Genomic DNA, 14,556 nt, shown 5'->3' on the forward strand with positions numbered 1-14,556 from the left:
AAAAACACATACATATAGGTTTTCCTTTCCTTCTAGCTTTGGCTTTTAGCCAGAGATGTGCTACAAAAATGCATGAAGTACCGAATATAAAGCAAAGCTTGCTTTTAACATTTATATAATGGTATTGCCTGAAGGGAAAAACCTGAAAGAAAACAAGTTACCATGGAAACAGTGACAATAGAAGCTAGCATTGCAAAAACAGTGCAACTAGGCTAAGTTATTCGAAATATTTCACTTTAATATTTTGATGCTAGACACTATAATAGTTTGATTAATTTTTACAGCAAAATATTTGTTAAAGTAGTCAAGGATTGTCTTCACTTCTCTTCCTCTGAAGAACTTGCTACAGAATAATCAGGAGTCACGGGGCAGGAAGCTCTTTAGATTATAACACGAGATACTACTACACACGAAGCCGTGAGGCAACTGAAGGTATCCACAATTGGAGAAACAGGCCCGCAAGGTGGCAGTATTTCCCCACACGGAGGCGGCCCGGTCCCGCTGCTGGCAGGCGCGGAGGCGGGAGCGCCGCGTGCCGGCCCTGAGGCGGCACACAGCAAACGGCGGGCATCCGCTCTGGGCGTGCCAACTGCCCTCCTCACACCACTAGCCGAAGTAACGCTCCTGGCGTATTATACTCACTCAGTTAGGCAGATTAAAATGTTTAGTTAGACCTGGAGGCCTTAATTAAACCAATACCGGCTTCAAATCTCCTGTTTTAGTGGTAGACACCGTTTGAAATTATGTTTTCCTCTCTCTAGGAAACCAGTACTAACCAAAAAGCAAGCACAGAGCTTCCAGCAAGTACTGCAGTTCAGCATCCAGATGCTCAGCCCACATGGAAGTCACACCATGGATTAGTTTCAGTTGTTTCAAATTCAGCTTTGAAAGTACATATCAAAGTACACAAGTACATATCAAATAACTACATACACAATACACAGAACTGCCAATTAAGTTTTTACTTCAAATTAAAAATACTGTAAGCAGTTACTCAGCTCTTTATTTTTCCTAAATGTCTAAAATGCATTGATCATCACCTTTAATGCCAGAAGGCAAACACCAAGTTTTCACTTACGATGAAGCAATGAAATCACCCGCAGTGAAATATCAGAGCCAAGTAATGAACGAGTTCCAATTCACTAGCATCATGATGATCCACCAAAGGATGCCAACACTGAATTACTTACCTCTTATTACACAGATACACCATCTAAACACAAATATCAACAAAACTTCCCCCACCTCTCCAAAACAACGTGGAGGACTGCTACACTATACACAAAACTGAAGCAAACTTGAGCTAATTGGTTAAAAGATCAAATGATCCAGTTCCATGTTTTTCTTTCAGAGAAGCCACGCTACAGCAAGATGGGCAATCCAGGGCAACGGAATTAACGCAACTCGGCATCAGAACAAAAATGTTACTTAATTTCCTCACCATAACCACCAATATTCTCAACTCAACCATCAGCTGATGCCAAGCATTAAAATATATACATAAAATGGCATATATTCAGAGGCACTCCTGTCACCCAAAAACTAGCATATTCTTTGAAGTGAATTTAATGTGGCAGTTCTAAGGACTACCACTTTGGCTAAAACACTAGTATTTGCCTAAGGTGGCAAGGCAAAAACGTCTTCTAGATTGCACAGCTCTTGCAAAACCCAAGATAAGTATGCAGTAAGATGCAGGCAGTATTATGGGGTTAAGGAGTTACATCAACAAGATACCATCCAAACAGTAATACCTCAAAGCCCAGCTTAGCTGGACTTAACGGTTACTGATTCGGAAGACCTATGGAAATTCAGAACCCATTCCTTCAGTGATACTGGAAGGTTACTCTCCCTATCTGAGGTAGAGACCCTATTTAGGTTATACAGTCACTATTATCAACTACCAAGCCAGCCAGCCACTCAACCTTTTTTTAAGTCAGTACTGAATTAGCATTAGGTGCCTGGAAATTACGAAGAAGAACGTAGCCCTAGGAATCTCTTCAAGAACTGCTTTACAATAGCATCATTTATCTGGAGAAGAAAGACATGCTGTAGGCAGGGAGTATCTGCTACATTTGTCATTCCTCTTGGAGGATCTTCCCTGCAGCAAACCTGAAGTGATCGCTCTGAAGTCAAGTAACCTCTCTGTTTTACAATTTTAGACACATTCAGTTTCTGTAGCCTGAGCTTTCAGCAAAACCCTTGCAGGTGCATATGCACCTAACTGTTGCTATTCTGTTTGCCAAATATCTGATATAGCAACATGAACCAGAGTTCATATTTAAAATTTAAGAACTAAGGTAAGCTGCAATGCAGTTACAAAAGTTAAGGCATAAAACAGACGTGTTGGAGGTACTAGGTACTGAAAAGCAAGGTGTGCTCTCCTTTCCAGCTGTTGTAATAGAAAAACATAAATTCTCCTTACACGTTACTAGCATATATGGAATAAATGAAGTCCCAAAGGAGGAGGAAATTGGTCTTTTTCTAATGTTCTCTTATAGAAAGTTTAAGTCCATATAGGTGAACGAAATATGAAATACTACAATCAGCATCAGGAAAATCAATATTATGAAGCTTCCAAATATGTACACTTAGCCAAATGAATTCTTATGCAATGGAATACTTTACAAGAAGCAATTTCTATTGTATCTTCTACTTCAGAAGATACCAGTTTCATTTCTCTTTGAAGAGACTGTTATACTACAAAATGCACATGACCTCTTTCAGGTAGCAGTGAAACAAGCACTAAAATTTTTACTTTTTGAACACTAGAAATCAGTCCTGACAGAAGTATTTCTTTAAAGCTTGCAGAAAAAGAAATCTGCTTCATCTTCAAAACTTCAAGTTAATAAATAGATCAAGAGTCTATTTTTTTCAAGCAAAAAAGCTCAGCTCCTGGACAATATTGCTTTACCTATTACGCAGAAAATTTTTAGCGTGCTCTGGGGCACATACAGATAACTGCTAAAGAATACTGCTCGTCTGTCACGTCAATTCCTAAAACCTGCATACCACAGCCACTTTTGGATTTAACAAGGCATTATACTTGTCCATCACATTCAAGAGGCACAGTAACACTTCAGAGAAGTCTAGTTGGCTGCAATGTGTTACACCACAGATGGTCTTAATTTACTTCAATGTAGAGTAGCTTTTAGGAAGCTGAAGTAATTATTCTAATCTGTTGCCTCTGCAGAAATTGTTCTATTCATTTTAAATAAATTTCAAATTTAAATAAATAGCTATACATAGTCTTCATTTTCTTGTGCATAAGAATTCACACCTCAGTAAATATTGTGAAGTTGATGTACAAAACTTTTTGCTGTAACTAGCTGCTTGCTTTCATGTAACACTTCAAGTTTTATTTTATGCATTAAACATACTTTATACTTTTATTAGCATATACTTTTTTGCTGCCAAAATTTAACCAGTGAATATACCTACTTTGGTTTACCTGATATCAAAGATTTAACAGGATACCTACTAAGCTTTGCATAAATTCAGTTCTGACAGATTTTTTCATCATCTAAATATTTATCTCTTCAGACAGATGACATGAAAGTACTGCTACTATATATGAAGTCACATTTGCCTTTGCATTGTGATTTTTTCAGACTAATGTTTAAAAATGAGAATCTTATCTGTTTGCTCCTCTATTGTGAACATTAACCTTGATTAGCAATTAACAAGTCCTTTGATCCAATCATGCAAGCCCCTTATGACCTGCCACACTTTCCTCAACGCAATAGGCTTTTACTTTTATGATGTTAAGACTTCTGAGTGGCACCAGCCCTCCCCTTCTATAAGTTACCACTAGCTTAAGCTCAACAGTCAGTTATGTCAGGATTCAATTTAGTGTCAAGCTTTGCTTCAGAACGCTGTTCTCTAAGGAGAGTTAGATGTTTTCGTAACTGCACTAAGTGGCATACAGAATCTAACCTTTCAAACAAAGTTAAGTTTAGTAGCCAAGTTCAAGATACACAGAGAAGACAAGCTAAACCTGAGGGGGGAAAAACCAACCAAACAAAAAAAACCCAAAACACTCTTCTCCCTGTCCCCCAACCTCCTCCACCCCATCGCTCACCTTATACTTTGGTATTGTCATCCTCCAGTCTTTAACCTAAAGAAACTCTGAGTTCAGTTTGGAATAAAAACAGAATCACACAAAAAACTTCAGACATGAAGGTAGTCATATGAGCCTAGTTGCATATTGCTCTGAAAGTCACTTTTAACAACTGTGGTAAACTATCCTAAACAGTTCACTAACTATTCAAAGAAAAAGTAAGCCCATCACTCAAGATAGGTTGCATAAAACAGTAGTTGCAGATGAACTAGAATTGACTAAGCAAATGGGAGTTATATAATAGCATTTGTCCTGGCCATCATTTAAATTTACAAGATACAAAAAAATTTTCTGCAAAAAGATGACTCTGAGTATTGGTAGCAAAATACGAAGCATCTTTAATGTCACTTGTTAAAGTCAAGTAATACTAACTTTTTGAGCTAGTTCTACTTGACAGTCATAATTGCTACCAGAAACCTCTGCAAGAATTTCAAGTCTTGATGAAGATATGGTTATATGAATAAAGTTACCCTGAGGCGAGCTTGGCATGAACATGATACAGAACAGGTGTCTGGCTATAAACTCATCCCTTAGTCTGCCCTAGTAGCAGGGCACCTATACTAAGCACAAAAGGTAACCCAAACCTCTCTTCATTCCACAGGGAAGAAACCACCCCACAGAGAGGGGAAAGTCAGGAAATCCTGCCCTGCTTTTTTTCTTGCTCCAGGAGAGAAAATTTTAAGCCCGTGAGCTAAGGAGTCAACATTTAACTACACCTGCTCAATACTCCCTTTTAACAAGGCACATACTGTGTAAAGTTTGATTTGAATTAATTGTAATAGACTATTATGTATAGATAAATATCAATATAAGGTCCACGTCTGAGACGAAACAGATTTTCTAACATACATATTAGCTATCCTGGTACAACTGTGTTCTGAGGAGTCTGAGCACCTTAGTCACAACATTTTCAATACAGTACAAGTTCTGTACAAGACCCCCATCCCTCACTTCACATTGAATTAAAACAAAATTCAGACCAGTAATACCACCAAGATACAACATCTCTCTACCCTTACAAGATGTTCCTCACTAGGAAACTTAAAGTTTATAGTAGCTTACCTTTGACAAAGTTTTCCTCTAGGTAAGAGTCTTTAAATAGGAAGCCTACTACAATTTGTAAACATGCCAATTTGCAAACTCATACTGCTTAGCCTTCAATGAGCACTTTTACTTGGAAACAGAGAGTTAGATAGGTACCCACAGAATCTCAGTCAATTCCACAAACTCTCCTCCTTGGTGCCTTCTCTGGTGAAGAAAAATGACTGAACAAGATGCTGAACATTAAGTCTTTGGACTGTCAACAAGAAGAAATCAGTATTTCCCCAGGTCAATTACACTGGTCAGTGTCTAGTGACTACAGTAGGTAAGTGGTCAGAAGAAATTTTCAGTGATCAGAGACATACGCTTGAAGTACTGCAAGGATGCAGTCAAAGCAAGTTTCCTGCTTTGTAGAAGAAAAACAGATGGCAATTAAATCTTGTGCAACAGAGTCCCTACGACAAATGTTTTGATGGTACTATTTCAAACACTACTGGAAAGATGCAACAGGCATAATGAATACAGAAAATTCTTAAGGTACCTTTGGCTACAGCTTTACTAGGAAAAGTTAATCTAGGAGCTCAGAAAGAGGCAGAAAAGCTGAATCATCATGTACAGATTTAATAGGAGACTGCAAAAAAAGAGCATCTTGGTTTGGATTGTCCTAATACTGCTGACAAAAAGCCACGCAGCATCACTGTAACTACCTATAGATCAGTTCTTTTTGTAAGACTTTTCAGCAACTTATAAAAACATTATCTTGAAGATCTTCCCAACATGAGGTTACATTAAATCCTCACTGTTGTCCCCTTGATAGATGGAAAAAACAGTTTAGTATTGCCTACCTCTGAATTTGTGAGCATGCTAAGACACAGGCAAAAGCCCTTAAACAAGGCTGAAAGTCAATTAACTTGATAGCGATATTAAATTTGGTACAGATTATTTTAATCTGCTTCAACCTAACAGGATCTTCCAGCCAGGTGCAACGGTAAGTGTGAATATACATATAGCTCAAAATTGAGCAGAAAACTTTGGTAAATCAAAATTTTAAGAAACTTCAGAACCTTGTAATCTGTTCAAAGACCTAAAAACACTTATAACTCTGACAAAACTTGAAATACTTAAGTGTCTTCTATTCTTCGATAGTGCAGCTTCACAAGATTTGCAGACACCTTTGGACTGAAATAAGGAAGAAGCTTAACCAGTGCAGGTTAAACGCTGGACATAAAATATTTCAGTAAAAGATATTTAACCAGCTGAACCACTAAACAGCCACACCTCCTTACACCCAGGTTTATACTTCAAAACCTATTTTATTCACCTAGCTTCATTGCTCTGTAATCACAGCCCCAAATGCAAATTCGGCTGTAATCTTTCAGACCTAACCCTTTACTGCATTTACTACAGCCTCCATACAGCATAGCCAGAGTGTTCCAGCCATCTGACAGTTCCTAACAGATGTCTGATCATCAGCTCAAAACTCTTGAAAAAGTTCTAGACATAGCATCTTTATTTGTAAACTACCTATTCACAGTCAGATTGTCTTTCTGTCTGGTTCTCCATGTTTTCATTTAGAGGTGCGTTTGGTTTTGCTGCGTGCGTGTGCAATTTTTTTTTTTTAAATCATCACCCTTGAAAGACTTCCACCCTTAGGACTGTTTTTAATTATCTGAACAAATACGTTTTAGGTACTCTCAGCTACTATACTACCCAAATGGAAAGACAAACAAAAACCACCCCACAAATATAATAAGTCATTGCTTGAACACATTCGCCCAAGAATGCAAGTCATGCCTAAAGCAAAGAATTCTGGGAAAACTCCCCTTAGCACTGATAATAGCCCCTAGCCTTATACCAATGACCACGCCACCCAAGCAAGCTTAATTTACTCATGTAGCAATTTTAACTAAGTGCTAAGAGAGCCCAGCACTTAGCCCATCAATGGAAAAATTAAGTTGGTGATCATATAAATTGATTTTCTAAAATTCCTCACTTCTGGTAAGCTTTAAAGACATCTGTTACAGTAACTACGTAGCTTTTTTCAATTTCCTCACAAAAATCTCTTTACCTTCTCATTCCACCAGGAACACCTTCACCAGAATCTAATAATCTCTCAACCGAACTTCTGAACTGACATTGTCTGCCTTAAAACGGTATTTTTCAATATATTTTAACTATGTGTTTATAGCTTCTCACAGAGGATCTCCTCACTCTCTCCCAAGTTTCTGCACATATTCCAGGATGACCTTCTAGGCCTTCTCCACCTTTAAGCGATTTCAATCACCTGGACAGTCACTCAGATTACTCTACCACAGACTTGAATCCTTCTGTCCATTATGTTCTATATCTCTTGAATGAGTCAACCAGCTCCAGATTAGCTTAGCCAGAACAAGGCTCAGCCCCTTTATCACTCACCACTCTATGCTGCTGCCTCTTTCTGAATCACTACAGGCAACAGAAGCCTCCTCCCCCATCACTCACTCCAAAACCTGGGTATTATCCTCAACTACAATCTCTACCTAGATCCTAATATCCAAACCATTAGCTAAGTCTCACAGACTCCTTGTATGTAACGTCTCAAACACATTCCCTCACATCTCAGGTATTCAGAGGGTACATCTAAAAACAAACGCACCTTCCTTTAGGTTCTTCTGTTTCAATACACATGAGAACACCAGGCTCTAGCTACATCATGATAGTTGAATCTACTGCACTAACCAAAATTTTCAGCACCTCCCTTATGCTCTTACAGCAGTTGCATCACTTTAATTGTAAGCTCCTGGAAGCAATGTCATATTTATTCTTAATCCAGAACAACATATTTGGGATAAAAACAGCAATATATTATGTTCCTATAGCAAAGAATCAGTATGGGAGAATGATGCTGCTAACATGTTCTGTGCAGGTGTTAAGTTTACTAAGCCTGCGTTTCCATGGAAAAATAATCTACCCTTAGGATTATGTGCATCTTCACAAAAGATTTTTCTATCCCATTTTTGCCGCTCTAAGAATGCAATTATTGGCAGTAGAAGGTACTCCCTAAACCTAGCTAGATAGATACTTTTCAAAAACATCGTTTTTCAAAAACGATGACAGCTTCCTACTGAACTCTTAAACCAAGGAGTAACTCAATGCAGAAGCAGAGAGTTTTGGAACAAGCCATTTCTCCCAGCGAGCAACATCATTTGACATGAGAACGCATCTCCTACGTGAATATCAAGTCTTCTGACAACGAGAGCTACAGCCTCTCAAAGTTCTTAACATTTGACTTCATGCACATGACATCCCAGTCTTCCAAAGGAGGCATGTTCAGCTTGTAACCCCTGGACAGAAAGCATAGCCTGCTGGAATAATTCATACCTTGGCTTGCTACCACAAAGCTCTTGCAGGGGCTTGAGCTTGTCAGGGAAAAACAAGTTCAAAGCAAACCATGGGCTGAATGGATTAACCACTAGTTACCTCTAGGCCTCCTCCATACACCAACAGGCACCATACTAGTGCCTATACACAGCTCAATGGAGAGCAGTTAAGTTGTCTATAAACCAAACCTTAAGACACTCTTACAGGATAACAAGCCAACAGACACATAGAAAATCCACATCTGGGAGAGGAGAGACTGCAAAATAAAAACAAGACCACCCATCAAAAAGGCTGACCTTATAAAAAGTTACAGGAAGCTATACCGGGGAATTATAATTGCAACATTTAAAAGAATGTAGCAAAAGAAGATTCAGAAATTAGTTATTAGTTTGTTCAGAAAAATAATTTTTAGGTTGATAATGACTATTCTTCTTCCTGTGGTCTCACGGGAACTAAGATTCTTTCTTACTAAACACTATAAGAAACACAAAAAACCCAGATATGATGACTATTCAGCTCCCATAGACTGCGTTAGAACTTATGAGTACATTTTTGGTAGCATTCATATCAGGTGAAGATTTCACGTGACTGTGAAGTGGGCACAGCAAAAAGCCTATATACAAACCTTGCTCTTCCATGCATGCTGCACTCTTCATTAGAGTAGCAGGTTATTTTGCAAATATGAAACCTCTCCTGCAGTTATTAAGGTGACTCTGCCCACACACAACCCCACTTATTAGGGGAACAAAACAAGAAAAAAGACTGAAACTCACTTTTCTGAGGTTTCATGCGCTCCCTATAACCGCTAATCACTTCAGCACTTTACCCAAGGCTGCATCTAACCTCGCTTCCCTCCCAACGGCTCCCTGCTGCTTTTCTGACACCCCCCGGCTGCTGTCAAACCCGGAGGTGCCCCCACCGCTCCGCTTAACGCCGCACAACCCCCCGCCGCGGGGCCTCCCGGACGCCCGGCCCCGGGCGGCAGCAAGCCCGCCCTCCCCAGCGCAGGCTCCGCGGACGCCGACCAGCCCGGCCCCGGCCGCGCCGCCCCCCCGGCGCCTACCGCTTCTTGGGGATGGAGCCGGAGGCCGGCCCCGTGGGGGCCCCCTGCGCCTTGCAGGGGCTCGGCGAGGGCGCTTCCCGCCCCGGAGCCCACGGAGAGCCCCGCAGGTGCCCGGAGATGATGCGCAGCCTGCGCCGGGCGGAGGACGGGGAGCCCGAGCCGCTTCCCTCTGCCTCCTCCGCCGCGGCCGCCATCGCACTTCCGTGTTGTGCCGCAGACCGCTGCCGGGTGAAAGGTCGGGGCAGCGGAAGGCGCGGCCCTGGCGGGCCCGCTCATATAGGCTGTCCCGGCATGCACCGCCCCGTCCCGCCCCGCGGCCCTGCTGGGTCCCCCGGCCCCGGCCGCCCCTCGGCCTCGCAGAGGCCGGGCAGGGCGTCAGCCTTTCAGTTGCGGGCAGTGGCTTTGTAAAGCTGCGGAGCGCAGAGAAATGCTTCGCATCCGAACCCCAGCTGCGCTTCCCTTAGGCAGTTTCAGGGGCCGTGGGCGTTATGTAAAACGGCTGACATCAGCCGCGCTTCCGTTTCCGCTGTGCGGCGCAAATGGGTGAAAGGCTGCAGGTCAAGAGGAGAGAAATACCAGAAGGGGAATTTCCTGACCTAGATTTGAAATGCTGCTTTCTAGCATGTGACCCAGACAATTTGTACTGACTAGCTGCAATCTGCTGGAGTCGCTTCTGTGTTGTCCAGAGTGGAGCATGATTAAGTGCCAAAAAGTCACACTGCGCTTTCCTCTACTCAGAAAGAAGTGAAGAACACATCTGTTACTAAAAGTGGAACGCCTAGGCCTGTTTCTATGTGCAGTCACACAGCCCGCCAGAACAGCCTTCTACGTCAGCAATCCACAGTTCGCATTAAGAAACAAGGGAGACAAAGGGGTTTATTGCAGATTGTCCTATAATTGTTCCTATCTACTTTGATCTCTAAACAGACTTGAGACAATACAAAGATGCTGTTAAAGCAGAGGATTGCACAAGTGAATTACGAAATGCTCATGAATGGCATTAACATAGGTGGGATACTTAAGAAATAGGTGGGTGAGGTGACATAATCCTACAGCAGTTACAGATGTTATAATAATATTACAGTTGACAAGAACCAAACAGCAGAGTCTCAAAACAAGGCCCTGGGTGATGGATGAGGGGCTGCTTAGCCATGTACCTCTCACTGTATTATATAGGCTGGCTGCTCTTCACATACCATATTTTGCTAAAAGAGAGGCTCCAGGCTCCTAATTATCCATTCCTCCCAGGAAACCTGCACCACTTTCAAAATCACTTTTATTTGAAAGTAAAGCTCACTATCCTACTTTTGTTACTACAGACTCCTCTCTCCTTTCAGGCAGCTGAAAGAAGTTGAAGACTGCTTAAACAAATCGGAGAATGGTAGACTGCTTCACATGCACTGACTAAACCATAAAATAAACTTTGGTTAACTAGTCAACCTAGATTCCTTGTTGTCTCTTGACTAACCTACAGACTGAGGTATTCTCAAAAATGCATGCTTTTATTAGCAAAATTAACTTCTAAGAGAAATAAATCTTTGAAGTCAAAAACTGGTAATAGTAAAAGTATCAAAAATATAGCTTTCCAGAGCCGCTAATCAATTAAATTACTCCAAGATTTCACTCTAATCTTGCTACAAATTCTATTTCACAGCCATTGTTCTGCTAGTCTATACAGGTACTCTTGTTGAAGTATGTAGATAATCTGTAACTCAATATAGGTTACAGGGGGACTTACATGACTGTGGAATTATGAACCCACTGATACCTGTTCAACCATCAATTTTACTGTAGATTGCTAGTTTAAAAAAAAATTACTTATCAGAATATATCAATTCAAGTAAAATTATTTGCCCAAATAATAAACATAACCAAGCTTTTTCACCTAAATATACCAGACTGTCATACTTTAAACCTAAAACACAGTCTCCAGGTAATAATGTTGAAGTTATTCTAATTTCTGTCATAACTACAATGGTTATGAAAACTCTAACCAAATGTTCAAAAAGTGATAAATATTTTGTGATCCCATTCAAAGACTCTTCTTTTTTTGTTCATGAACCCTGACAGATCTCTTGTTGACAAAACCTGTATGGTTTCTAGACTGAAGTCTGAAATGCTTACATTTTCTTCCAGCACCTTTTGCTGTGGGACAAGTCAAGTTCCTATTCCAAATAACAGCAGACTTAGCACAGTCAGGCTAGTGTTGTGTACTTATCCTGGGGAATGCCTCCTATGTCCCAGTTAAGTGATGTGGACTGGCTTGCATCTATTCTAGTGAAGTCTTAGGGCTTTCAGGATGGTCAGATCCATTTTATTTGTGTCGAGGAGTGCACTGAGTAACACAGACCCTGCGATCAGAAACCCAGCCTCCACTTGTCGGCCTCAGACATGACTAATGTCCATGTCAACGTGCTCTGTTTAAGTCCCAGCCTGACACAGCTCATCAGCCTCCACTTCACACTTGGTGCAGAGCCATGCTGCCTCTTGCAGCTGCTGCAGTCATTCTGGCAAGACTTGCACCTTTGAGATATTCTCAGAATTGCCCGCAGGCTGTACGACAGGGGCTAGGTATTGCCTGGCAGGAGAACGTGGGACCACAGGCCTCTCCTTCATTCTAGATAGGCTTGGAGGGCAAACAACATTGCCCCATTCTTTTTTTCTGTCACCTCCAGACATCAGCCTAACCCATAGCCATTGCTTAGTCAAATCCCCTCATGTTCGAGCGGCAGTTTTAGGGGAGGGAGAGAAACAGTGAGTGGTAGGATTACATCCCTCTCTGCAACTGGGACAGCCAGTGCTAGGTACAGAACCGTTAAACAATCCTGATCACATATGAGGCCCTATGTGAACAGCTGGGATTCATCCTGAAGCATCAGCACCATCAGGAGATGGCACTCTTCAGGGAGAATGATCCATCCTTGTACCCAATGGGGTTATTATAACTCTGCGGGGCAGAGCCTTTCCTGATTAGTGACTGGTGGGCAATCAGTTCAGCTTGTCCAAATCTACCGTCAGTGTAACTATAACATTGTGTGGCAGATCCCTCCATCCTTTGTAATTCTCACCACTGGCACCTTTAGGTAATGGGAAAGGCAATCCTACACAGGTTCCTGGACCATGAAGAGGGAGAAGAAGTGAGATTTAAGAGGAGATACAGATGTGATACCAACCCCAGATGGAGTCTCCTACAAGGAATTTGTAGCTACGTATTGATGGGGCCTCAGCTATTCCTGGAGTGCTTTCCTCTGCCTTGAGTTTCCACCTCAGGAAAGATGTGAGAACTGCAAAGAATTTAAAGGAGAACAGAAAGAATAAGAACGGAAGTGGGCTTTTTCACCAGAGGATGAAGGCTGTACAAAATGAGTCTCTTTAGCCTAAAGAAGAGAAAACTAAGGATATGATAACAGTCTTCAAATATGTAAAAGACTGCTATAAAGTGAACAGGAGCAATCAATCTGCCCTTCATGCCTCTGGTATGTTGGTAAGAAGTAATGAGCTCAAATTGCAAGACATAACTTCATTATTATGAAAGCTTTCTGATGGTAGTGAAAATGAAACACTGCTGTAGATTACCGAAGTAGACTATGAAACCACCTTCCTAAGACAGCTTTAAGAACAGACAACATAGCATCTATCAGAAATGGTGTCAGTATAAACAGTTCTGCTCAGGGCAAAGTGACCTACTCAGGTTAATTCCAACATTTTCTCTGTGAAGTGGAATACCTCACACAGTTGAAGCCTGCTCTGTTGTCCCATGGGACCTATTTTCATGATTAGCTTTTGCAGTTTGATGGAGGCAATCAGCTTTATGGAAAGCTTGAAGTGGGAGACTAATATCTATGTGACTATTAATACTTTCATAATGATATTTTGCCTATCAGTGTTGATTTATGCATTCGTTCCTTCCTCATGCATCCTTATGCTTGTTCTGTCATGTATATGAAAGAAAATAACTTCAAAAATAATAAAGCTCTTACCTTATCCTCTTTCAAATTCCTCTCAAGGGCCTATTTCTCCCATGATACTTCAACATGATGCCTTTCCATTAGCTAAGCAACCAGCAGAAAGTTCTCCAGGGAGCAGTACGTGGCATAGGAGCAGCGAGACCTTGGTTCAGTTCTCTACTTCAGATGCAATATTGGTGCCTCCTTGTGTCATAGCTCCCCATATAGAAATCAGGGATATCTCCCTACAGAGATTGATTTGAAGATAAATACACTAAGGATTGTGTGACAATATGCGATCAACCAGCATAAGACCTACTGATGAAAAGCAGTACATAAAAGCCTGATAGTAGTAGTATTTGTTTTGCTTTTATTCTCACTTTTGTCAATTCATTTCATGCCATTTGTGTAGTTTGACTAGAAAATAGTCTGTCAGTTTCCTGGAGCAGGAATTGCACTAGTTACAGTGGGGTCTCAGCCTTAGGTTAGGTTTCTGGTATTACTGCAATATAAATAGCTGTTCCAGCAGTTTGATAGTTTGGTTATGGAGTTAAGTTCCCCCTCGTGAATAATTTGTATACTACTTTCTGGATTAACTCATGTGTATCTGCATTTAACTATCTGCTGCTGTGAAATAACAGTCTTTAGGGAACAAATGTAGGTCTCTTGACTGAGTTCCCATTCACATTGTGTACACTGAAGTTCTGGATGTAGCTGGAGGGCTTTTAAATCACAGTTATCTAAATCTTTTCACATTGTTGAAGGTGTGCAATGAGATACTAGACTCACTGTAGTGGACTTCATATTTTGCTGGAATGTTTCTTTGTATCAGTTACTTGTAAGGTGCAATATTTCTTATTTGACCCTAATCATAGTAGGTTCCAAGTAAAAAATGGAATTTAATGAATATCTGGTCAGGAAAATTTATCACCACTTCAGGACTTAATTCTCCAAAAAAATCGCAATTAATTTTCAAGTCTGTGCATCTAGAGTTTCACCTATGGGCAGGAGGGACATGGTGGCATAGC

At 41.0% G+C, this 14,556-nt stretch overlaps 1 protein-coding gene across 5 annotated transcripts in view; it reads right to left on the reverse strand.

Moving 5' to 3' along the window:
* AGPS (alkylglycerone phosphate synthase) overlaps positions 1 to 14,556 on the reverse strand; it is a 101,220-nt gene that overhangs the window by 57,269 nt on the left and 29,395 nt on the right. For 2 of the 5 annotated variants that reach the window (XM_009672648.2, XM_068948438.1), the window contains exon 3: positions 13,562 to 13,773. The exons of 2 other annotated variants lie outside the window; for them this stretch is intronic. Coding sequence is in view for 1 of the 3 variants with exons in the window: in XM_068948435.1 (XP_068804536.1) it covers positions 9,582 to 9,775 (194 nt within the window). In the remaining 2 variants the exon portion in view is untranslated. Of the gene's footprint in view, positions 1 to 9,581; positions 10,055 to 13,561; positions 13,774 to 14,556 lie in introns of those variants that run through there. One more of the 5 variants, XM_068948435.1, reaches the window with a different exon arrangement.

This window comes from Struthio camelus, chromosome 6, assembly GCF_040807025.1.
Source record: "Struthio camelus isolate bStrCam1 chromosome 6, bStrCam1.hap1, whole genome shotgun sequence".
In the NCBI taxonomy this organism is placed as follows: domain Eukaryota; kingdom Metazoa; phylum Chordata; class Aves; order Struthioniformes; family Struthionidae; genus Struthio; species Struthio camelus.